Genomic DNA, 26,788 nt, shown 5'->3' with positions numbered 1-26,788 from the left:
GGAAGGCCCTCTATGAGGTGGATTGATTCAGTGACTGGGATAATTGGGATAGGAGTGTCAGAGACTGTGCGATTGGCACAGGACAGAGCAGAGTTTAGGGCTGTTGTACATAGGGGCGCTATGCGTCGCAATCGACTCGACGGCACATAACAACAACACAACATCTCCTGTGGAGTAGCTGGTGGATTTGACGTGCCTGCCTTTACATTGGCAGTGCAACTTCTTGCCCACTGGGCCACCAGAGCTCCTTGGGCAGAAGTAAAGCCACCAGAAAGGCCTAGAGGATGAACCAGAGTTTCCTTCTCCCACACACACTCTCAAGAACAGGACAACTTTGTACATGTTAGCTAAGAGATGTTTTCCTTTGACTCGCCCATGTTCTGAATGAGACCTTTGGCCCATTTTAGAAACTCTTGGAGGCTGGGTTAGCAGGGGCGGAGCTCCCTTCAGCAGAGGCCTCCCAGCTCTATAAAGCCAGATGGAGCTGTGCTGGGCATCTCTCCCAAGGATTTGAAACTGCCTACTTTCTGTGTGCGCCTCTGAAAATGCAGAGGCTGTTGACTCCAGCAAAGCGGGTCTTGCAAATGCAAAGAGTCCTGCAGGATGCTTCTTTCACCCCTGCTCAGCTTATGCCTGCAGCCCACCAGAGGTAAGTCTCAACACCCTGGGAGCACAGCTCAATGTGTGAGGAGCATCCTGGAAGCTCTAAAAGATAGGCAGGTGGTATGCCATAGGAAAAACTCCCTAGAATCTCAGAAAGAGGGTGACAAGGAGAGGAGACTACAGAGCCTAAGAGGAACAAGTTAACATCTCCGGGTCTCACTTCCTCATCTCTGAGCAGACTGTCCCTCTCACTATAAAATCCTAGGATCTCAGATACCCCTCACCAGTAGTGTTTGTAAACAGCAGTATCTCGGGTTCCCCAATCTTGGGGAGCAATGGGAATACCAGATTCTCTCAGACTGTGTAATTATTATGATGAAGTGTCTGAAAATCATTCATGGTTAATACTAAATGATCCAAAAGACTGGACTCAACAATTTATTTTTGAAAAATGGTGTGTGTGAGAGGAGGTGGAAAAGGAGAAGGGAGAAGAAAAACAAACCAAAACAATCCCCACAGTAGCAGCTCTTTGTATGATCTGTGAGCTTTGGCCCCCTTCAACACTAATCTCTAGTCATCAAAAACATTCCTAAGAATAAACCAGCACAGTAGCTCCCTCCAGCGTGCAGAACTGGTTGTGCTTCAGTGAGAGCTGAGCTGCTATTGGCACTCCTTAGAGATGAAGGGGGAAGTAGTTTTGCTTTGTAAAGGTGATTGGACTGGATGGGTGTGGAGTTGTGAAATGCAATTTCCAAAGTATTAGCTAAAATACAATTGACAGCTAATGATCATCAGGAAGCAAAGGCAGCTCCTGCTTTGAATGCAGTCCTCTTTTCATTCACCATTGTCTATACTTCATCTTCAGCTTTGTATTTGGAGATATTGCTACATTTCCTAGAAGTCTGAGATTTCTGCAAGTCTCCAAGTGAGGGCAATTAATTGCCTGTTGCAGAAGAAGCATGGTGACCTCCAGCTGCCAGCCAAGTTCTCAGTCCCACTGGATGAGAAGCAGAGAGTGGTGTGAGCTTGGCTTCCAAGGGCCTTGGCTTTCTCTCCCATCACCATTCCCATCTCTGCTCCCAGGCTCTATTAACCTTTAATGATCTGTACCATCCACGGTGTTCACAATAAACAGTCACTTTCAGTTCTTGCCACAAGATTCTAAACAGAGTGAGGATAATGAAGCCTCTTTCCCCTGTTCTCCAATTTCATGAAAAGAGAAAATGAGACCCAGTGATAAAACTGGGGAGAGGAAGTTTACATATTGACTATATTATTGTCCTATTCCTGAATTACCCACAATATTTTGTTGTACCATTGAGTCAAAATCAATTTCTAGCTTACTCTTCAGCTGGTGTTCAGAGACCATAAATCAAATGGAAGAAAATTGTCCATCTTTCACCTGTGAAGCAGCTAGTGAATTTGAACCACCTGCTTCTAGGTTGGCAGCACAACTCCTTATATGTAGACCACTAGAACTCCCTTACAGTATTTGCTGTTAAGTGTGTGTGTTCAGGCATGAACCCTATCCTATCCTGTGCCATCATCATCATCTCTGATACACTTGAGCCCATTGCTGCAGCCACTGTGTCAATCCATCTCATTCAGTGTCTTCCTTTCTTTTGTTGACTTTCCTCCTTTTCCAAATATGTCCTTTTCTAAGGACTAGCCTCTCCTACGACTAGGCATTTTCTTCCCTTTCATTTTTACTCTACATCCTACAAATACTTCCAAACTATTATTTCAATGCAGTCTTTCATTGCTGGTACCCAGAAAGGCTGGGTGTGAGGGGGTAAGTGGGTAGCCTAGAGGGTGAAGTTCTTTAGCCTTTTTACTGTCTTCTTGGCCCTCTATCATCATATTCATCTCTTCTCTCTCTCCTGCCAAAGTAATGAATACAGTTCAAATGTTCTAGTTCTAGTTTAACTTTTTTATGTATTAGAGAAAAAGAGATTGACATAGGTTTCTTTGTTTTCATAATCAACAATTGTCCACCATTCAAGAGACAAGGCTTAATTGTCACAAATTCTCCCCTTAAGTTCAAAAATTTGGAATAATACTTCACATTTTCCTTTATGATGTGCTCTGACCTAGTTAAACCCATTATCTATAGTCTAAAGTATTATAAAAAATAATCTTCTTTGTATGTCATCATATGTCTTTATATTTATCTCTTCTAGCCCAAGCTAATAATTGCTTCTATTTGAACATCTATCTACTTTGTTATCTCTAAAATTAAGCAATCATGCTGTATTGGGAGCAAGGATAACATGGAGAAAGGTTCTAATAACTCCACAAAGGGGAACTGTCCCTATCAACAACATCCATAGTACAATACCGAGTTTCAAGGTCAGATATCGTCTCCCATACTACTACACCCACTTTCACCAATTCCAATACCAATCTTACTGATAAATGGATCTGAAATCCATTATAAAATGTGACTTCACAGAACTGTACTCATGGGATTTTATATGGGGCTTATTAGGAAAGTCAACAGGCCACAATTCAAGGTAGCAACAAGAAACAGTAAATAATCAATAATCAATCCCTTACAATTGCTCAAGCCTCCAGCAAGCATGGGTGAAGTCCTCTGACTCTGGCTCAGTGGAGCTGCAGTCACAAGTCAGGTACATCCAAATAGACTAGCTACAGTGCCAAACCAGACCACTGTTTCTCAGTCCAGACAACTGCTTCTACAACTCAATAAACATCTTCATCAATAGTATATCACATCTTGTTCCTACCTCAGTCTGCAGTATACAGTCCCTCAGTCCAGACAACTCCTCATCCTCCAGCAAGTTTAGGCTCAACAAGCCATGCTACCACTCCTGTATTGGTCTCTTTTGATGAGATTCTCACTTTGTGTCTCTGAGTCTGCTCAACAGTGAAACTAGCCAATCCTCTTGTGGATAGACAAGTAACACAACCTGTCTAGATGAGAAAGAGATGGCTCTCACAGCTGCTGATTATGTAGGTAAACCAACTTGTTTGCAGGGCCGAATTAAGGCAGCTGGATAAAATTAAAGACAATGGTCTATGGAGACCAAATTTTTAAAACAATAAAAAGCAACAGTCCTGCACATTGCCCCAATCTACTTTTCTTAGTGTTTGTCTCTCTTCCACTATACACTCTTTTCAAATAAATGGAATTTGTCCCCTTTTGCCTTGGCAAACTATTCTCTAATCCTTCATTGAAAGAAACTCCTTTTATCCTTTGAAGTTGACCTTAGACATGTTTGTTCCGTGAAACTTTTCCTAATTCTCTCACTCATAGGAAAACTTTGATTTGAAACTTTGTAGCATTTTTATTCTTACCCCTCTTGATTCCTTTTTATACCCTGCCTTGCAGTCCAGTTATGCATATGCTTATCTCAATCTTCTTGTTGATCAAGAACAAGAACGTTGCCTTCCTTGTTCCTTTGCCTCCTCTCACTCCACTCCTACAATCCGTAGCAAAGTGCCTGTCAATAACTGATTTTAAATCAAAAAAGAAGAAGTGAGATGAACTGAAGAAGTAGAAACTTAATGCATTTTCTTGAACCAGGCAACACCATAAAAAAAATCACATTTACAGTAAATTAAATTCCTATCCTTTAGATAAAGCATAAGATTAGAGGGAGACAATTTATCTCCAATGCTTGGATGCTTCTGGAAAATCTACAAGTAAGCTTTTCTTCATTGTTCTTGAAGCCATTTCCACAGAAAACTTCCTACTAAGACAGCTACAAATGTTACTAATTATTGTTACAAAAGGGGCCTATTAATGAAGTATTTTCTTTCTATCTCTGAATACATGAGAGTAAAAACTTTATTTAGAAGGCATGAAAAAATACTTAAACTCCAAACTGCTCTTGTCAGATACAAGATGAATATTCATTACTTTATTTCACTGTCTTTTCATCATTTGATGTAATTTTATCTTATAGCACCCTTTCAAAGGTGTCTTTCTGGTCGGAGAATGAGGTCTACAAAAAAAAAAATGCTGAATCTTGCATCTCCTGTGAATATAAAGCTAAATTTATGAGCAGGGGGCCATCCTGCCATTCCTTCACAGTAGGAAATCCTCTACCTAATATGTATAGGAGAAATCTATAAGCACTTATGAAGTCCAACGTGTGACACACACTGGGCTGGTACCCAAGTCAATGCATGCAGGCTATTTCTAATTTACCATTTCTAACCATGTTACTCTGCTATCACATCCCCAATTTGTGCCTAGATGTCACCATCTGAAAAAAAAGGAAGAATATCCTGAAATGACCAGATATTAGATATTTTAATACAGCATAAAGGAGTTGAACTCTCCTTGTAGTCAGAAGGACAGACTTCAGATTTTCACCAGGGATAGGAAGATTCAGGTTTGAAACGAAGAAAGATACAAGAAAAATTATAGATTATATTTTCCTTCCACTGATCCCATCCTTATCTGTCTATCCCCATTTAGAAACAACCTCTCTGCCCTCTGTGTTCCTACACCCTTTCCTTGTTCCATTAAGTATTTCATTTTCACAATGCCAGCCTCCTCTATTAGACCTTACCCTATGTCTTTATCACAAAAGTTATCATGTTTATCATTGTGCTTCTGGAACCCAGCAAGGTGTTGGATATCTAGAATGTGTTCAGTAAAGACTGGAAAGGCCGGGCAGGAAAAGTAGAAATGATGAAATCAAGCAAAAATATTTTCAAATAGTTAAAAAAAAGAAAAACCATCGATAACCATCAATGTGGTCTTGTATATAAAAAAAGAAAGAAGGAGATAAAGAGATGGTTTAAACAAAATACAAAATGGAGGTAATAAAATGTTTCATGGGGTGGATAGCAGATGCAAAAGTAAAATAAATGACTATGATTGCTTAAAAAATTCCATCAAGAAAATAAAGCTATTTTATCATTAATTGGACTCTAATAAAAGTTTTTCCACATTCAAACTTAAAAAATAAAAACAAAAAGTAAGTATCTTTAAAAAAAAAAAACCCTTCCACAATGTATAGTAATGATAAAAACATTAAAAAATCTATATACCTTTAAAAAAAGAAAAGATAAACCACAATAAGGTTTTTATGTTGCTCATAAGGTAGTAAACTGAAAGAAGTCCACTTTAAATAAACTGAATCTGATTCAGAGTGGCCCTCCATTGCCTTTTTGAGGCTGTGAGTCTGTATAGGGTAAAACTGCCCATTTTTCTCCCACAGAGCTGTGAATGGATCCAAATCACCAATATGATAGCAACCTGGTACATTACACCAATAGATACATCATCTATCTGAGATAGATTCAAACAAATCAAGCATACATTTATAATCTGGTGACCTAGAAGGTAGGGAGTTGCGCTGCCAATCCAAATGCTGACAATTCTAATTCCCAGCTACTCCATGGGATATAGATGGACAATCTCTTCCTGTGTGATTTTCAGTCTCTGAAAAACTATGCTGGAAGATCAGCTATAATTTAGTTGGTCCTGACATGACAGTACATAACAACAACAATGGTCACCACTATAAGAAAAAGATAAAAATTAAATTATTATAAATTAAAATATTACAAATGACATTAAAATAACTCATTAAAAAAAGACAAACAATATTGCTATCAAGTTGATTCTGAATCATCAGGACTCCAGGTATTGTGGTATAGAGGATTTTTTGTTTTCTTTGTTTAGCTACAGTTTTTAAAGAAGCCAATCACCAAGCATTTCTTCTTTGGTGTCGTTTTTATGGGTTCAAACCATCAACCTGTATGTTAGTAGAATAAGTATAAGCAATAATGGCCCAGTCCAAAATAAGACAGCAAAGAAAGAATAAAGGAACAAACGACAGATGAGGGGGTTAAAAAGAAGCCAATAGTAAGACAGTAAACCTAACAAAATTAGAAATAACAAAAATATAAACAATTTCACCATTTGTCTGTCAGTTTGCCATGCTGATGACTTGCATGTTACTGTGATGTTGGGAGCTTTGCTACTAGTATTTCAAATATCAGCAGGGTCACCAATGGTGAGCATTGGATGGTCTAGCAGTTGGTTCCTGGCCTTGTTATGACTGATGATATGGAATATTTATGTAATTAATTTGATCCTGGTGTATTCCGCTGGGGAAGGTCAAATCAAATGCTCATATGCGAGTTCAAACTAAAGAAAATGGAAACCAAATCCAAAATATGATCTTGAGTATATCCTACCTGAGTGTAGAGATCATCTAGATTTGATTCACTGAACACTTATGAGTAAGGAGCAGGGCAGTTGTACCATGGCATTAAGAACCACATACACAAAGAAAGCCAAAGGCCATTAAAAAGACAAGGAAGAGATCAGCTCTGGTGGCCTGGTGGCAAGAAGCTGTACTTCAATCCCAGAGGTGTGTAGTTCGAATCCATCAGGTGCTCTGCTGGAGAAGGAGGAACAATTTGCTCCTATACCAGTCAGATACAATTTGACAGTACACACACACACACACACACACACACACACACACACACAAATAATTACAAAAGATAAAGAAGAAAGAAAATTCCAAAATGGATGTCAGGAGATAGTCTAAAACTTGTTCTACAACATAAAGAATCTAAAATGAATAGAAGAAATGAGAGTTGAACAGGGCATGATTTCAAAGGGCATCTTTAGAAGGGAAAATTCAATATTTTCTTGCAGGAGGAAAGACCTGACAATTTGCTTCCATAAATATTACAATTAAGAACACTCTATGGAGTCACTCTGAATCAGAATTGACTCAGAGACACAATACAACAATATATGCTCTTCAAGAGATTCTTGTTAAATACGAAGATTCTGATAGGCTGAAAGTGTAAATGGACAAAAATATAAGTGTCATACAAACACTAAACAAAGCGTGTTTATCTTAATGTTGAAAAATAAAGGACTTTAAAGCAAGAATAATTACTACCAAAAAAGAAGAATGTTTAAGAAGGAAAAAAAAAATCAGTTTAAAAGATTTCGTGCTTATGATACAATCTATACTTGTGTTTATATGATGGCATTTATTTTTAAAAAATAGTTAAGTCAGATGATTGTTGTGTTGCTGTTATCTCCTCTACAGGTTTTCTACCACCTCTGCTGCCCCGTTCGCCAGAACAGATGCTTGGCCGAAGGATGTGGGCATCCTTGCCCTGGAAGTCTACTTCCCAGCCCAATATGTGGACCAAACGGACTTGGAGAAATATAACAAGGTGGAAGCAGGAAAGTACACAGTGGGCTTGGGCCAGACCCAGATGGGATTCTGCTCGGTCCAAGAAGATATCAACTCCTTGTGCCTTACGGTGGTGCAGAGGCTGATGGAGCGCACAAAGGTCCCATGGGACGCTGTGGGCCGCCTGGAGGTGGGCACTGAGACCATCATTGACAAGTCCAAAGCTGTCAAAACAGTGCTCATGGAGCTCTTCCAGGACTCTGGGAACACCGACATCGAGGGCATTGACACCACCAATGCCTGCTATGGTGGCACTGCCTCACTCTTCAATGCTGCCAACTGGATGGAGTCCAGCTCCTGGGATGGTATGTGCTACCAGGGATCTTATGTAAGAAGCTGGTGGTGGAGGCTGAAGTCTATCCCCTATCCAGTTCATTTCTCTATTCTCTAGGTGGCTTCCTCTAGGGAGAGAAAGACAAACTATTCACACAGCTGCTGCTATTATCCAACAACTACAGTAACAATAGCCACTAGGATGTGAATAGCTTTTTACATATCTATATAGGATATTCACTTAGTTCAAACTAAGTGAACAGCCTAGGAAGTGAGTGTTCTATATGATTTACAGACGATAAAACTGAGAAAAGTCTCACATATAGTGAGCAGCAGAATTGGAACAAGTAGAACACTATGCTGAGTCCAACAAGCTTTCTACTTTATCATGTCCTAAAGATTAGCTTCTCCTAAGCCTCAAAGAGACAGACTAGGGAAGCTAAGGTCTTTGAGTGAGTTTCAACGTTAAGGATAAGAATATCCGGGTAAATATAAGCTTAGAGAACCACAGGGCAGACTATCACACAGAGTATTTCTGCTTTTCTTCCTTGTTTGGTCCCTAGGAATTACTTTTGCTCACATCACCATATATCTTACCTATATCCTCTTTCAATGCCATATTGAAGAAAGACCTCATTGTGAGATGGCAAAAAATTTAAGAAAGCAATGTAAATTGCTTAGAAATTCTACCTTTGTCTTTAACTGTTAACAAGTTCCCCTCACCTTTTTGTGAACCTCATGGTTCATATTTAACTTCTTGCCCTGCTTGAGGAAGAAGGGAATCTTGGCAGGCAAAGTGCTAACAGTCAGGAACCAGGTTCAAAGCACCTAGAAACCATTTGGATATTGATTCTAAAATTAATTATGAAGTCATAGCATTGAAAGGAAAATTATAAATCTAATTCCTAAAGTAAGAAACCTGAGGTCTAGAGTTCAATAGTTCACCTCTGTCCATGCAGCAAGGTACTGCAATTCCATAGTCCACCCAGTGTTTTCCAACTATCATTGATTTGGGGTGCCCATGTCTCTACATTAGCAAATCTCTTCTTAAAGTATCTCTCTTGCTTAGCACTTGTCCTCTACCCAAACCACCCATCAATCCTACAATTAGCTCTATATTCCAGAGAAATAAGAGTTATGAACTCATAGATAATATGCACACGTGTGTTTATCGCTGCGTTACTTACAATAGTGAAAAGATGTAAGCAATCCAAATGTCTCTCAGTGAGTAAGTGAATAAAGGAAACATGGTACCTTCACATGAAGGAGTACTATGTAACACTAAACAATAATAAAGAAGTCTTGATACACTGAAAAGCATGGATGCATCTGGAGAACATTATGCTAAGTGAAATAGCTTCGTTACAAAAGGACAAATATTACTGTGGTGTCCTAGTGATAAGAATCTTTACTCCAATCCTGAAGGCACACAGTTTGAATCCACCAGCTGCTCCATGGGAGAAGGATGGGCAATCTCCTCATATGAGATTTCTGGCTCTGAAAACCTGCTGAAGGGTCAGTTCTGGGTTGGTTCTGACTCAATAGCACACAACATAAACAACTGCTTTAAAAATGAACATGATGCTAGGAAGGGTGGAGATCAACAAAAGAGAAGAAGACCCTCAACAGGATGGATTGACATGGTGACTGCAGCAATGGGCTTGAGTGTGCCAGAGACGTGAAGATGGCACAAGGTCCAGGTCTGTTGTTCATACTTGACCTGACAGCACCTAACAACAACTACTATTAAAAACAAAACAAAACAAAAACCCGACAAGAAAAAGCAGAGAGAATGTATACATTCCTGATGTGCTCCGTTTTTAATTCTGAACTATGCAGTGTTCCCTTGCTCTGTTCAGTGTGCAGCTTCTTGGTCTAGTAATAGGTTTCCCATGAAACACAGTCAACTGTTCAGAGATTCCCAATCTTCTCAGTATTAGCTATAATTTGTTGTGATCCACAAAGTCAAATTCTTTGTACAGTCTATAAAATACAAGAAGACATCCTTCTGGTACTGTCTGCTCACAGCCAAGAGCTATCTGGCATTAGTAACAATATCCCTAATGCCATGGCCTCTTCTAAATCCAGTTTGTATTCCTGGGAGCACTCTGTCAATGTACTGTTCTATCCATTTTTAGCTTGTGGATTTGAACTGTATGCCTTTGGGATTGCAGCACAGATTCTTAACACTACACCACCAGAGCTCCCTAGATTGTAACTAGTAATTCATGTTATTTTTCACATACAGATATATTTTATATAAACATAAAACTATATATATGACATATATTAATATTTACAAGTATATAATTATATGCACATACATAAATGAGGCAATCTCATTTATTACTCATTTTTATTGCTGTAAAAATTACCACCTTGGAAATCTTATAGAGCAATTATGCTCCAGCTATTGAGTTACCCTGAATTGGGATCACCTCCAGAAATGGATTTTGTTGTTATTCCACTGCATGGCTTCGGTTTGTTGTGGTTATTTTTCTTCCCATAAGGCCTTTATAAATAGCAGAAATTTTTTTTTGCTGGTTCTAAAAACTTTAAATGTAAATTTACTTCTGTAAGTGGCTGACTCTGAGAAGAATGGGAATCCCAGAACACTTGATCGTGCTAATGCAAAACCTATACTTGCACCAAGAGGCAGTCGTCAGAACAGAGCAAGGAAACACTGCATGGTTCAAAATGGAAAAGGGCGTACGCCAGGGATGTGTCTTATCTCCATACCTTTTCAACCTGTATGCAGAGCAGATTATCCGAGAGGCTGGACTCTATGAGGAGAATTGTGGCATCAGAATTGGTGGAAGATCTATCAACAATCTGCATTATGCAGATGACACAACCCTGCTTGCTGAAACTGAGGAGGACCTGAAGCTCTTGCTGCAGAGGGCCAAGGACTAGCCTTCAGTATAGATTGAGGCTCAATGTCAAGAAGACAAAGAATCTCACCACTGGGCCAATTGGCAGCATCAGGATGGATGATGAAGAGATTGAGATTGTTAACAACTTTAGTCTGCTTGGCTCCATGGTCAACACTCTTGGCACCATTAGCCAGGAAATTAAAAGACGTATTGTGATGGGAAATTCTACTTTTAGGGACCTCTCCAAAGTACTGAAGAGCAATGGTGTCAATCTGGAGACTAAGGTGAGTCTGGTACAGACTATGGTCTTTGCAATCACTTGTTATGCATCAGAGAGTTGAACAATGACCAAGGAGGATAGAAAGAGAATTGATGCCTTTGAGCTGTGGTGCTGCAGAAGAGTATTGAATGTACCATGGACTGCCAAGGAAATAAACCGATTCATCCTGGAGAGGGTTAAATTGGGCTGCTTCTTGGAGGTAAGGATTCTGAGGCTCCATCTAACAAACTTTGAACATGTTGTAAGGAGGGACCGGTCCTTGGAGAGGGACATCATGCTTGGGAGGATGGAGGGACGGCGCAAGAGGGGAAGACCCTCTATGAGGTGGATTGATTCAGTGACTGGGGTACTCAGAGTGGGTGTGTCAGAGACAGTGAGATTGGCACAAGACAGAGCAGAGTTTAGGGCTGTTGTATATAGGGTCGCTATGAGTAGCAAGTGACTCGACGGCACATAACAACAACAACAACAAGTGGAGCAATGGCACCATAGGAAGGCAAAGTCTGATCTTTACTAACTGCAAAAAGGGGAAACGTTCCCATCAATGACAACAATTTAAAATGGATCCATACGTAGGTGTGAACTTTGGTGGCCTAATGGTAAAAAACTGCACTGAAATCCCAAATGTATGTGGCTTCAATCCACCAGCTTTTTGGGTGAAAGATGAGCAATCTCCTCCTTTGAGATTTACTGTCTTTGAAATTATGCTGGAAGGTTGACCATAAGTCAGTTCCTACTTGATGCAAAATTATAAGGTCAGACTTGGTCCCTCATGCTTCTGCATCAACCTCTACCAATTACTGGTTCCAAAATTCTTTGCAAATGACCACACAGACTTTCCAAAAACTCTTTTTACTCAGTTGTGGGATTTATTAGGGAAACAGATTTGGAGGGGGAAGGCATAGGATATCACATAGTCAAAGTCCAGGTTCAGTAATGTAATACAAATGCAAGTAGCTTCTGGTTTTCTTAATTGTCCAGCAAGCAAAGCCTCTACCTCTGGCTCGATCTCAAAGGCCTCTGTCCCAGTCTCTGTCTCAAAGGCTCTAGCCCTGGCTCCCTCTGGCTCTGTCAGGCTACCCTTTGCCCCACTCTTGTTAGCTTCCTCTCTTAAACTGGTCTCACAACTGTCGATGATGTTAATGAAGCGATCAGTAGTTGAGGCAGCTATAGAAAGCCTTCAGGGAATCTAAGGGTAGCCTCAAAGATTCTTTTTTTTTTTTCTCCTTTTAAAAACCAAAACTTATTTCTATTTAAAATGACGTATAAAGGGGCTTTAAAAAGTCCCAAATATATCCATTCTTAATACAAGATCATAGTCTGGTGCTGCAACTTCCTGGCACCATCTAGAATCACTCAGGCTATTTGTATGTCTCTGAGTAGATTGTAAGCACTGGTGTTTCTTCTGTTTCACAATGATGCTGTCCTACAATGTTTGCCTCCATGCATAATATCAAGCTAATATTTTAGGCAACCAAAATATCACCAGAAGTCATTAGTAATATTCCAAGGATGGATAAATAAATCTTGCTGTCAAAGAGGGGAGTCACCATAGAACATCTCAGAAGCATAAAAAATAAGCCAATGAGCAGCAAATGCGTGAATTGGCAAAATTCTCTGGAAGTTTAACTGAACTTAATCTCCCCAACAAGGTGCTTAGATGATCTGATGAATTGGCTGAGACTGAATCTTATCTGTTGTTAACGACAGGCCTTCCACAACAGAAATAGCCAAACACCCTTTAGGAGGAAACCCTCAACTCAAAGATTCATTTAACTTACACTTACCCACCTGGTCCTGTGGGCAGGTCTAAGGTAATGGATAAATAAGTCATTCTTAAAAATCTTAGTACCACAACTTTCTCGATTTGTCTTTTGACCTTCCCCCACACACACAAACACACATAAAGATTAGATTAGTTTTTAGATAGTCAAAGTTTTTCTTAAGGAATTTTTTTATTTTATTCTTTGTGTGTGTACTGACTGGTACAGGAGGAGATTGTCCCTCCTTTTCCAGCAGAGCATCTGGTGGATTTGAACCATATACCACTGGGATTGCAGAGCAGCTTCTTGCCAGTAGGCCACCAGAGCTCCTTTAAGGAACTTTTTTCTCTTCTAAGTGTGTGTGTGTGTGTGTGTGTGTGTGTGTGTGTGTGTGTGTTTGAATGAAGGGCGAAGAAATACTTTGGGTAATGGTGTTCTTGGGGTTATATTTTTTGTGAGAAAAATTTGGAATTAGGCAAATTAGGGCGCTGGATTCAGTTCAGATGATTCCAATTTTCTTGGCAACATCCAAAGCATCATAGTCAGGAGTAAGTCAATCATACGCTGCCTTCTTTCCATCAGGTCTAATCAAGGTGTTAACCTTGGCCACATCAGTGTGGTAGAGTTTCTTTACAACTTGTTTGCTTTGGTGCTTATTGATCTTGACATGTACAATGAAAACAATTGTGTTCTCTTTTATCTTCTTCATTACTGACTCGGTAGTCAGAGGAAATTGATGATGGATAGTGGTCAAGCTTATTTTTCCTGGGGCCGCTCTTCCGGGGGTATTTGGGCTGCCTTCGGAGTCTCAGCGTCTTAGACCATCGGAAGGTGGGAGATGTGTGGATCTTTTTTCCCCCCCTCTGGATGCCCTTAGGGACTGCTGTCTTGGCCTTTAACACTTTTGCTTTGGCAGGGTTAGGGACTGTCTTCTTCACTTAGAGTGCCATCTTCATAGAAAGGGAGTTATCGTTCTTAAAAAAAAAATCCTCAAATTCAGACTGGAATTCTGACACTGATTTCATATTTGTCCCTTTATTATACATGTTACCTTGGGCAAGTGACTTATGTTTTTTAGGCCTCAGCTTCCTTGTCTTTTAAGAGAATATAACTGTACTCATTTTGGCAGCACATACACTAAACCGGAACAATACAGAGATTATCATGGCCCTTGTGCAAGGATGACATGCAAATTGTGAAGTGTTCCATACTTTTAAAAAAATCCCACACCCCTTTCTGATTAAGACACTCAGCAAAATTGGAATAGAAGGGAATTTTCTCAACATAGTGAAAAGTGTATAAGCAAAACCAAGACCCAATATCATTCTTTTTTTTGGGGGGGGGTGAGAAAAATTTATCTTTAGAATTGGCCCACTGGATTCAGTTTAGATGATCCCAATTTTTTTGGCGACATCCAAAGCATCATAACCAGGAGCAATTCGAACATAGGCCTTCTTCTCTCCATCAGGCCTAATCAAAGTGTTGACCTTAGCCACATCAGTGTCATAGAGCTTCTTTACAGCTTGTTTAATCTGGTGCTTCTTGGCCTTGACATCCACAATGAACACAAGTGTGTTGTTATCTTCTTCATGGCTGACTCAGTGGTCAGGGGAAATTTGATGATGGTATAGTGGTCAAGCTTGTTTCTCCTGGGGGAGCTTTTCTGGGGGTATTTGGGCTGTCTTCGTAGTCTCAGTGTCTTAGGTCGCCGGAGGTGGGTGAAGTGCAGATCTTTTTTTTTGGGCTGTGGATGCCCTTCAGGACTGCCTTCTAGGCCTTTAATGCCTTTGTTTGGGCTTCAGTTTTGAGAGGGGCAGAGGCTTCCTTCTTCGCTTTCAGCACCATCTTCGTAGAAAGGCGCCAATATAATTCTTAATGAAGATAGACTAAAAGCATTTTCCTTGTGAACAGCAGCTAGACAAGGATGCCCACTGTCACCAACTTCTTTTCAATATTGTATTGAAAGTGCTTGCTAGAGAAATATGACAAGAGCAGGAGATAAAAGGCATCCAGATCAATAAACTGTCACTATATGCAAATGACATGAAAGTGTACACAGAAAATCTCAAGGACTCAACAAAAAAACTGTTAGAGCTAGTAGACCATTTTATTACAGTGGCAAGATATAAGATCCAAAAATTAGTGGGATTTCTCTACAGTAACAAAGAGAACTTAGAGAAGGCAACCAAGAAAGCAATGCCACTTATAATAGGCAACCACAAACTGAGATACTTGGAAGTGAACCTAACTAGAAATACAAAAGAGCTGTACAAAGAAAACTACAGAAGATTTCTGCAAGACAAAATAAAAGACCTAAAGAAATGGGAAAATGTGCCCTGTTAATGGATAAGAAGACTCAATATTATGAAAATGACAATCCTTCTAAAAGCAATGCACCTGTTCAACACAATCTCAATCCAGATACCAAATTCATTTTTCAAGGACATCAAAAGGGAAATTGTCACATTTATTTGGAGAGGAAAGAGACCCTGAATAAGCAAAGCACTTCTGAAAAACAAAAATGAAGTGGAAAACACAGCACTCTCTGATCTCTATACTCCCTGACCTACTACACAGTGGTAGTAACAAAAACATCATGGTACTGGTACAATGACAGGCACACAGACCAATGGAACAGAATTGAGAATCCAGAAATGGACTCAGCTGTCTATGGTCAACTGATATTCAATAAGGAAATAAAACCTCTCAAATGGGGAAATGACAACCTTTTCAACAAATGGTGCTTGCAAAACTGGACTGCCACCTCTAAAAAGCTGATACAGGATCCACATCTCACACCATACACAAAAATTTATTCAGTGAAATAACTCAGTCCCACAAGGACAAATACTGTGTAAAACCATTATTGTAGAATGAGCATGAGGACCCAAGGGGGATGCGGAAGGGTGGAAGCAGAGGGATGAAGATGTGCAGGGGAAATGGGAGGATTTAATCATGCAGTTATACAATTTGATGAGTAAGGGGGTGAGGGAAATTGGACTAATCCATTCTCAAAAACAATGTATTCAAATGTTGTAGATTGATTCCGTGATTCAAATAAACTAGTATTAAAAAAATTTGAGACAGTTCTTTTAATGTCAACCCCTCTGACAGAGTCACATACTGGAATCTACTCCCCCACATGTCCTCAGTAATACCACCAATATCTCTCTGGAAGAAAGTGTCTTCATCTGTAACTGTGGATGTTATTCATCTCATTGGGTTTGTTCAAGGATTATTTGACGGAGGAACAATGATGTCAGTTTGAAGATAAAGTGTGTCTGATTCAGGCCATGGCCTTTTTAGTCATTTGCTATATACCTCTGAGAGCTGTATAGCGAATAGGATGACAAAAGAAAAATTGATGCCTTTTAGCTATATTGTTGGAGAAAATACTGAATATCCCTGGACTGAAAACAAACAGATGCATCTTAGAGAAAGCCAGAATGCTCCTTGGAGGCAAAGATGACAAAACTTCATCTACATGCTTTGGACCTGTTGCTAGGAGAGGTTATTCCTTGGAGAGGGACATCATTCTTGGAAAGGTGGAAGGTTAGCCTTCAGCAAAATGGCAAAATGAATTGACACAGTGACTGCAGCAATGGACTCAAGTATGTCAGTGATGATGAGGATGGCCTAGGACAGGGCAGTGTTCAGATCTATTGTTCATAGGGTTGATACGAGTCTGTACTCGACTTGATGGTACCTAAAAACATGAAGTGTCAAGTTGGGAGCTCTCATGGCCTAGTGGTAAGAAGTTGCATTGCAATCACAAAGGCACACAGTTCAAATTCACCAGCTGCTCTGTTAGGAGGGTAGGCAAGCTCCTCCTGTGTGATTTACTGTCTCTGAAAACCCACTGTGGACTCAGCTATGAGTTGCTTCTGTCTCGGTGGCACACAATAGCAACAACAACGTCAAGCTAGCACTTTTAATGTTCATTTCTATTTCTTTACTTTCTATGATTTTAAAGGAATTTAAAGCTCATAGAATACTTACAAGGTAATCGAAACAAATCAAATGGCCTTTAGAAGTTCTGATTATATCTGTTTGTTCAGAACATTGTTCAGCATAGGGAGCTCTAGTGACCTAGTGGACAAGGAGTTGTACTGCTGACCCAAAGGTAGGCAGTTCAAATTCACCAGTTGCTCTGCAGGAGAAAGATGGGACAGTTTCCTCCCATATGATTTGTTGTTGTTGTTGTTGTTGTTGTTGATTGCCATCGAGTTGATGATGACTCACAGTCGCCCTGTGAACAAAAGACCTGAAAACCCACTTGATGATCAGCCACAAGTTGGTTCTGACTTAACAGCTATGAGTTTTTTTAATTTTGTTCAGAATTATCAATAAAAAAGCATGTTGAGTGTATGAGGAACCAAGGTGTGGGGGAAAGGTGAGGATGGGCAGGGGAAGAGTGTGGTTAATCATAGGATGGCAAAATTTGATAGGTAGAGGGAGGGGTGGTAGAAGAAATGGGAGCGATCCAGTGTGAAAAACAACATATAGGAACTTTGTAAGTAAACTAGTATAAAACAAAAAATTTATTTAAATATAAAAAGAGCATGTTGAGCTTTTTTAATTACTAGCCTATTTCTCATATCAGTTTTAGGCTTAACAACATGTTTTATTAAGTCCAATGTATCCACAAAAGTCTTCATGGCCAAGTGATTTAAATGCTCAGGTGCTAACTTAAAGTCTGTCAGTTCAAATTCTGTCAGAGGTTCCAAGGAAGCCTAGGGTTGATGATCTGTTTTTACAAAGACTGCAGTCCGGAAAACCTTAAAGGGGAGCTCTACTCAGTTACATGAGTCTGAAAGCTCCATGGCACCTAACAATATATTCATGATTTAGTATTTCAACCTGCCAATAGAAAGCATAAAAAATTTCAATGATATATTTGACATTGTTGTTTTGGCATTTTTCTGTTTGTTTTTGTTGTTATTTTGGTTTCTCTGCTAATAATGAACACTATAGAGCTAGAGTGACAGGGCAATAAAATTTTACTTTACTTTTCAAGTGTGCTCTAAGAATTCTTACTAGAACATAAGCTCTAGAGCACGGGGATCTTTGCTTTTGTGCATTTCTTTACCTTGAGCATCTAAAATCATGCCTGGCACACAGCAGGCTTTCAGTCAAGTGTAGATTTGGTCATGACTTCTTGTCTGTCTTTACAGGTCGCTACGCAATGGTTGTCTGTGGAGACATTGCAGTCTACGCAAGTGGCAGCGCTCGCCCCACGGGAGGGGCTGGAGCTGTGGCAATGCTGGTGGGGCCCGAGGCCCCTCTGGCCCTGGAGCGAGGTTTGTATTAAATGTGGGCACATGCCATAAAGTGTACAACCCAATGGTTGTTAATAGATTCACAGAGCTGTAACAAATGCACACGTGCACACACTTCACACACACAGTGGCACAGTCAAGCATTGTTATTGTTGGATGCTGTTAAGTAGACCACCCCTGAGTGACACAAAAAAACCCTAGCAGTGTCATAGTTAAGCATTTAGCTTAATTTAGCTAATGGAAAAGTCAGGGCTGCCATTATGCAAGAGAAAGATGTGGCAGTTTGCTTCTGTCAAGGGCAGCCTTGGGAACCCTGTGCTGCAGTTCTCCTCCCATGAGGTTGCCGTAATTTAGAATTGACTTGTTGGTACTGAGTTTAGTTGTTGCATAGGTGATGCAAATAATTAACAGGCTTAGGTCCTCCAACTAGGGTACCTCAGAGGAAAGGTCTGGCTATCTACTTCCAAAAACAGCCATTGAAAAAACCCTATGGAGCTCATGTCTACTCTGATACACATGGGTCACTGGGAGTTGGAATCAATTTAGTAGCCACTGGTTTGATTTTTAATCTCCAATTAACTTTTCTACTACTCAGCTTGTCATTTGATAGTGGCATCTCTTGCCTCTGAAAGGCAGTCTGGAGAGAAGAAAGCATGAAGGAAGGGAAGAAAGGGGAATCAGTGGTTTCCTGTCTATCATTACAAAGTTCGGAATTATTCCTGTAGAGAGACATAGAGAGAGAGAGAGAGAGAGAGAGAGACAGAGATGATAAAGATATAGATATAGATATGGATATAGATTAGATATAGATATATAGTTGTCATTGTTGTTGTTAGGTGCCGTCACATCGCAGTCGACTCACAGCAACCCTATGAAGGAGAGTCCTCGATGCTTGGGTGCCTTTCTTCCTCTCTCCAGGTTCATAAGGTTTCCAGAGGCAAGCTATTATGGAACTGGATGCCACTCCTCCTTTCAAGCTTGTTTTAATCGGGAAGCTCCACCCCACTCTCTGTCTGAATTGGGTGACCAACCATTAATGCATTTGACACATCAGTGTCACAGTGTTCAGCCTCACAGCAACCATAAGTTACCGCTGTACAGCAACTTGTACACCAGGGCTATACAACCTAGAGGAATGTCTGAACAAAAACAATGAAAGACAGGCCCAAGGGCCGTGGATTAACAGTCACCCACCTTTGGCTTGGTAGCATCACTTTCTGTCCACTAGGCCAGCTGATCTCTCTCCCTGTGTTGATGTTATTGTTGTTAAGTGCTGTTGAGTCGCAGGCGACTTATAGTGACCCTATGATTGAGATATATATATATATGTATATGTGTGTGTGTATATATATATATTTTAATGAATGTTTACTGAAAACCTGAATTTCTATCCATTTATTGTTGAACATTTTCCTCCCTACCCCCATCCTATTCTCTTTTTAAAAAATTCATTCATCGTTGCACAATTTCCTCCCTCCTCCCCACCCCAGTCCACTTTGTTATGCACCTCTTATTCTGGATTGTTGTCATGCAAATAATGCCTAATTATATATTCCTTTTAAACAATTCTTTTCCTCATCTGTTCCAATGCATTGTTCATTATTTACCCCCTTTTCTTAGTTTCCCCCAGTCCTCAATGTCAGTTCTGTTTTAAAACAGTGGCATTATGCAATATTTGTCCTTTTGTGACTGAGATAGTTCACTCAGCATAATGTCCTCTAGGGTCACCTATTTGGTACAGTATTTTATGAGTTCCTTGTTTTTCAATGCTGTGTTATAGTCCATTGTGTGAACATACCACAGCTTCTCTATCCATTCATTTGTTGATGGGATTGTCTAGCACTCTTAAGGAGCTAAACTGGTAATTATAGATGAAACTGGGTATAAAAATGAGATGCTTTCCATTGAAATGTTTGGCTTTGTTCCAGAGTTGGTAAGCTGTCATAGGGAGGACATAAGGAAAGTACTATTCTTTGGAAGAAGATAGCATATTTGGAAAGGTAAAGGGTCATTGAAAATGTTGAAGACTTCCCTAATGAGGTGGATTGACATAGTGACTACAACAATGGGCTCAAATGTATCAGAGATGGGGGATGGATAAGTCAGGGTTCGGGTTTGTTGTTCATAGGATTGCACCTAACAACTATTTATCCAATTTTGAACATGTGAGGGATGTTGAATAAATGGGCTTGGGTTTGGGCATCGGAGAACTGAATTATGCAACCCCTGTGTGCCTTCCCAGGGCTCAGGGGAACCCACATGGAAAACGTGTACGACTTTTACAAACCAGACCTGGCCTCAGAGTATCCAATGGTAGATGGGAAGCTGTCCGTCCAGTGCTACTTCAGGGCCTTGGATCAATGCTATACATTTTACCGCCGAAAAATCCAGAACCAGTGGAAACAAGGTATGGACTCAGGAGGCAGAAGCTATTGTTGTGTACCACAGAGTCAGAACCAACTTAGAGCTGGCCTTCCAGTGGGTTTTCAGAGGCAGTAAATCCCATGGGAGTTGATTGCCCATCTTTCCTCTGCAAAGCAGCCAGAGGATTCAAACCACTGCCTTTGCATTGTCAGAATAGCTCCTTATCATTAAGTCAGTAGAACTCCATCAGGGGTCATAAGAAAAGGCTAAAGTAAATCAATTTCTCTTCTTTCCCAGCCTGAAAGCATTGTCATCAGCTCTTGTTATCTTCTTATATCCTCCTCTCTCCCTGCTAAGCTAAAAGCCATTTGAAAGGCATCCAAATGCAAGACTAATTGCTGCCAACTTGAACTACGTGAAAGGAAAAAAAAAACACAAACCAATCTATCTAGAGCCAAAGTCCACCACCACAAAATTACCCTGGGGAGAAACGTCTTTGAGGCAGAGTAACCACATCCTCTTCAGACTGGGACTTCCTTCTGTTTAAGTCAGGCACCTCTCAAAATATGGTTAACTTGAACTGACTCAAGTGCTATCTGCGATTTCTCTTCAGGTGGTGAGTTAGTGGGCTGCTTGATTTTCTTTCCATTTTTGTATTTTTCTGAATATATATCTTTTCCGTTCATACTCAGAAAAGGAACAATTTTGTGTTTTTTTTCCTTTTTATCCATTCATTGTTGCACATTTTCTTTTCTTCCCCTCCCTCTTCCTTCCCCCCTCCTAATCCATTTTGCAATGCACCTCTTGTTGATAGTTGTCATTCATATAATACTTAATCAGACATTCCTTTCAGATAGTTCTTCCCCTCATCTGTTCCATTGCAGTGTTCATAATCTATCCACTGTTTTTCTATTTCTCCTGTAACCCCCCCTTGTCAGTTCTATTTTATAACAGTGATGTTATGCAGTATGTGTCTTTTTGTGACTGAACTATTTTGATCAGCATAATGTCTTTTAGGCTCACCCATGTTGTGTAATGTTTTATTAGTTCATTGTTTTTCAGTGCTGTGTAATATTCCATTGTGTGAATATATCATAGTTTTTCTATCCATTTGTTTGTGGGCGCTTGGGTCACTTCTATCTCTTTGCTATTGTGACTATTACAGCAATAAACATGTATGGATGTGCATACATATTTTTGAGTTGCAACTCTGGTTTCTTTAAGGTATATTCCCAGTTGAGGAATTGCTGGGTCAAATGGTATTTCTATTTCCAAATTTTTGAGAAAATGCTTGACTGCCTTCCAGAGTGGTTGTTCCATTTTACATTCCCACCAGCAATGAATAAGTGTTCCAATCTCTAAACAACCTTGCCAGTGTTTGCCGTCTGAATATCTTCTTAGGTGAAGTATCTACTCAGATCCTATGCTCATTTTGCAATTGGGCTGTTTACCTTTTCCTTGTTGAATTACTGGAGTATTCTATAAATTTTAGATCTAAGTCCCTTATCAGCTGTCATTGTCAAATTTTTTTCCAGTCTGTGGTTTACAAATCTTATTTTAAAATATAAACTTACTTTGAAAACATTTTTTTTTTTTAAAAAAAGGATTCTTCTAGAGTATCTGTAAAAAGTGGATGTTGATGTAGGGGGAAAACGCATGCCTTGAATGCCTTGTTGTTAGCTGTTGTGTGAGGTTTGTTCTCAAATCAAGGCAAGACCATGCACAACAGAATGAAACATTGTCTGCTCTTGTACCAGCTCTATGATTGGCTGTAGAACAAACTAGTGTGGGCTACAAGGTTTTCATTGACAGGTTTTTACCAGTATATCACCAGTCCTTTACTCCTAGTTTTTTTTATTTGGAAAGTTCTGCAGAAACCTGTTCAGTTTTATGGCAACACAGATACCTTCACTGATCAAATATGAGACTCTCACATGGGAGGTAAAACTTCTACTACTGAGCCAACTTTTTGTTATGTGCCATGGATTTGGAAATGCAACTGCCCCTGTACGGATGCTTTGACTGCCCCTGTATGGATGCTTTGACTGCCCCTGTACGGATGCTTTGACTGCCCCTGTACGGATGCTTTGACTGCACCTGTATGGATGCTTTCTAGTAACCTAGTCTGGAGGGAGTTGCACTGCTAGCCCAAAGAAGGCACTTCTCTGACAATTCTAATCCACCAAAGGCTCCTAGAGAGAAAGAGGTAATCTCCTCCCATGCAATTTATAGCCTTAGAGCTGGAGGGTCAGCTATGAGCAGGTTCTGACTTGACAGCAGTGAGCTTTTGAGTACAGTAGCATAACGAGGCACTTGTTGTCCCTTTCCACTACTCTTGAAGGGGGTTATATTCAATGTCACAAAATAACCTATATGTAAACAGTTGAATGGAACAATAAACTGTTCTGGAAACTTTCCCACTATCTCTCTGTGGTCTTTGTTTCCATCCATCCCTCCATCTTCTCCCTTCCAACCTTCTGAGCTTCAATTCTGTGCTGCCCTTGTAATCTTGACTACTTGATTGTTTTAAGGACTGTGTACCTTCTCAAGGTTATTGTTTACTTTACATGTGTGTCTATAGTTCGATCAATAGTTGTGCCACAGGAATGAGTTCAGTTCCAAGTTTAAAAGGTGCCTTGTGCTGCTGTTGTTGTTGTTAGGTGTCATTGGGTCAAGGACAACTCATCGTAATGCTATGAACAGCAGATCTAAATCCTGTCCTATGCTGCACCATCCTCATCATCTCTGAAATACTTAACCATGTCAATCTATCTGGTTGAAGATCATCTTCTCCTTTGCTAACTCTCACAAAAATTACCAGGTTTACTGGATGGTCCAAGCATGATGTCCCTTTCCAAGGAATAGCCTCTCCTAATAACATTAACCCAAAGGCACACAGTTCAAATTCACATTTCTACCTGGGCAATCAACCACCATGCAATTTATTGCCTTTGAAAACCCACTAGAGGGTCAGCTATCAATCAGTCCTGACTTGACGGTACCCGACGACAACAAGAACAACACGCCCAAAGTGTGTGAGGTGAATTTGAATCATCCTTGCCTCCAAGGAGCATTTTGGCTATTCTTTCTCCAAGACATATCTGGCTATAATCTCAGAGATGCCACCAGTTTCCATCAGACCAACTAGTAAGCCCAGAAATTTTTATGATTTTGAGTTTTGTACTACATTTTTCTCTCAATCTACCCAGAACCCTCTCAAAGCAACCAGTAGTGGTAACCAGGTACCATCTAATTCTTCTGCCCTCAGGGTCATGGGAGTTGAGAACCACAAGGTCTTTTGGTGATAAAGATGAATGTTTACATACATCTTTGATTTTCCTTATTTTCCCTTGCTCCAGTCAGGGAGAGAGTAATGGTTGCTATTTAGATGGCCACTTGTAAGATATTAACTTCCCAATCACTACTCGTCAATGTCTTCTCTGAATTTTTAAAGCATATTAATGTTATCCCTTTGTTTCCTTATATGGAATTTGGCAGATGCTTACATTAAATTGTAACCTTTCTTAAGACCAAGGGCAGCATTGCTCTTTGTCATCCTCAGCATGATACAGTCTTCAGTGTAGAGTAAGTGACACCTGAACCAGCCACCAAGCTGGGTGGCCTTGGATATACTGCTAGCTTATTCTTTTGGAGACCCTGCTTCCTCCTCTGCCAAATGGAGAGAATGATACAATGCAAGGCTAAGTTAAGAACAAATAATTCGATCGACTTGAAAGCATCAGTCACAGAGATTAGCAGTAGTAGATATTCAGAAGAGGTTACATACTTTCCTACTTTTCTTACACAGAGATGGTGGCTGCTTGTGGATAATTTGCCTGCTTCTCTTTCTGTGTGTTGACTGGATGCAGGGACAAGGTCCCTGGGGAGGCTGAGCCTCCTGGGCACAGCTGAGACCCTGGGGAGGCTGAGATCTAAATGACTGGTCTGGCATGCCACATCCTTGTTCCCACACCTCTTCTTCCAGCTGGCATTGAACGGCCTTTCACCCTGGAGGATTTCCAATTTATGATCTTTCACACCCCCTACTGCAAGTTGGTCCAGAAATCCCTGGCACGTCTGATGTTCAATGACTTCCTGTCGGCCAGCAGTGACATACAATCCAGCCACTATAAAGGACTAGAAGCCTTCAGGTGAGTCTTCATGGGGAACTTGGGTCTGTGAGGGGATAAGGGAGAAGTAGCATATGCCAGGTTACAGCCTCGCTGTGAGGAGCAAGTGGCTACCTCCCAGCAGGACAGAGGATATGATACAAAATGCCTACATGTATTAATTTGCTGTCATCTATGTGTGAAATTTCCCAGAGAACAAGGAGCTTGCCAGAACCCTGGACCAAGTGACTAGAGGAAGTGTTAGAGAACAAGGAATAGAGGAAAGGACTGTGGCTGAATCTTGTTTAAAAGAGCTTGTAGATATTTCTTGAAATATTTAAAATAGTGAGAAACAAAAGATGGAGATTGGCTAAGTAAGGTGTTTCCTACCATAGATCTTTCTGCAACCTCTAAAAAGAATGCTATTAAAAGGATTTAATATACCATGGAGACAATTCAACACTTAAGTATTCTAAATTAAGAAAGCATGTTAAACTGATGACTTTATTTTCTGGTAAAATATATAACATCAAGGATGGATTATACATACACAAAGACATAAATGCTATCTCTGAATGGTAGAACTATTGGGGACATTTTTTTCTTTGTGTCTCCCCATAATGTTTATCCTAAAACATTCTACGATGAAATATTTATAATATTTTATAAGCACAGGATGGGACAAGGTTCAGATCTGTGTGACAGCACCTAAAATAACAATGTAATAAAAACGAGAGAGCTCTGGTGTCAAGGTCTATAGGGGCTGCACTGCTAATCCAAAGGGAACCCCACTCTGGTGATTTGGATCCACAAGTGGCTCCCGTGAGGAGAAAGACAGTCAGTCTCCTCCCGTGCAATTTACAGCCTCTGAAAACCCACTTGAGGGTCAGTTTTGAGTTGGTTCTGACTCAAAGGCAATGAGGTGTTTTAAAATGTCATAAAACGATGGGCCCCAGAGTCTTTGCTCTGGAATCTGTTCCATCCCCCCTTGCTCTCTTCCTCACCCGCTCTGGTCTCTCATCTGCTTCACAGGGGCCTAAAGCTGGAAGATACTTACACCAACAGGGACGTGGATTCAGCGTTCCAAAAGGCCTCGCTGGACATGTTCAACAAGAAAACCAAAGCCTCCCTGTACCTGTCCACGCGCAATGGGAACATGTACACGTCCTCCCTGTATGGGTGTCTGGCCTCACTTCTCTCTCAGTGAGTACCGCCCCTGGGCCCGCCTCTTATGCTCACATGCTGAGGGGCTGCAATGAAATACTTCCTCTGCTGGTTCAGAATTGGAAAAGAGAGGAAAACCAAGAAGGGAGAACAGGAGGAAGAAATGAAGGAAGAAAGGAGGAAAGGAAGAAGGGAGAGAGGAAAGGATAAATGAAAGGAAGGAAAATTGAAGAAACATTTTTGTTTGTTTGTTTGTTTGAATATGAAAACCTCAAGAGTGTATTGTCTTTAAAAAAATGAGGCTTTAAACTGGATCACTTGACCCTTTCTCTTCTTATGTCCCTCCTCACAGTGCAAAGCTCACATCTTTTGATAGCCAACATTCTTTTAGATCTGCAGTTTGGCTCAACACGTGCAAGTCTTAATACAGTATTTGTAGTCTTTGTTTTGGAATATTGGCTTGGTCTGCCCAGTGTAGCCACTGTGCTTCCCATCATAATGCTGCTTTCCCTGGCCAAATAGAGTCTTTGCCCTTCTTGGACTGTCTCACTTTGTGGGGTTGGTACTTGCCACACGAGTTTTGGGAATGATGACCGTGATGAACTTGTTTCACAGAAGTGCATATAGGTGAATTATCTCGGGAAAGTCAGCTGTGAGGGACCTCTCAAGAGTACTGAAGTGCAACGACGTCAGGATGGAGACTACAGTGTGCCTGATCCAGGCTATAGTCTTTGCAATTACGTGCTGTGCATCGGAGAGTTGGACAGTGAATAGGGATGATAGAAAGAGAATTGATGCCTTTGAGCTGTGGTGCTGGAGAAGAGTGTTGAATATACCATGGAATGCTAGGAGAACAAACAGGTTTGTCCTGGAGA

The 26,788-nt window shown here is 40.4% G+C and overlaps 1 protein-coding gene across 1 annotated transcript in view; it reads left to right on the top strand.

Annotated features, from left to right (window-relative positions):
• Positions 1-545: 545 nt before the first annotated feature.
• Positions 546-26,788, top strand: part of HMGCS2 (3-hydroxy-3-methylglutaryl-CoA synthase 2 (mitochondrial)) — a 36,739-nt gene continuing 10,496 nt past the window's right edge. The window contains exons 1-6 of the mRNA XM_006900333.1: positions 546-649; positions 7,659-8,113; positions 18,172-18,297; positions 20,519-20,683; positions 24,626-24,791; positions 25,782-25,952. Of these exons, the coding sequence (XP_006900395.1) occupies positions 546-649; positions 7,659-8,113; positions 18,172-18,297; positions 20,519-20,683; positions 24,626-24,791; positions 25,782-25,952 (1,187 nt within the window). The remainder of the gene's footprint in view (positions 650-7,658; positions 8,114-18,171; positions 18,298-20,518; positions 20,684-24,625; positions 24,792-25,781; positions 25,953-26,788) is intronic.

Source organism: Elephantulus edwardii, unplaced genomic scaffold (assembly GCF_000299155.1).
Source record: "Elephantulus edwardii isolate Elephantulus edwardi_28Jun2011 unplaced genomic scaffold, EleEdw1.0 scaffold00280, whole genome shotgun sequence".
NCBI lineage: Eukaryota > Metazoa > Chordata > Mammalia > Macroscelidea > Macroscelididae > Elephantulus > Elephantulus edwardii.
Note: the sequence above shows the minus strand (reverse complement) of the source record. Positions and strands in the feature narration are given on the sequence as shown.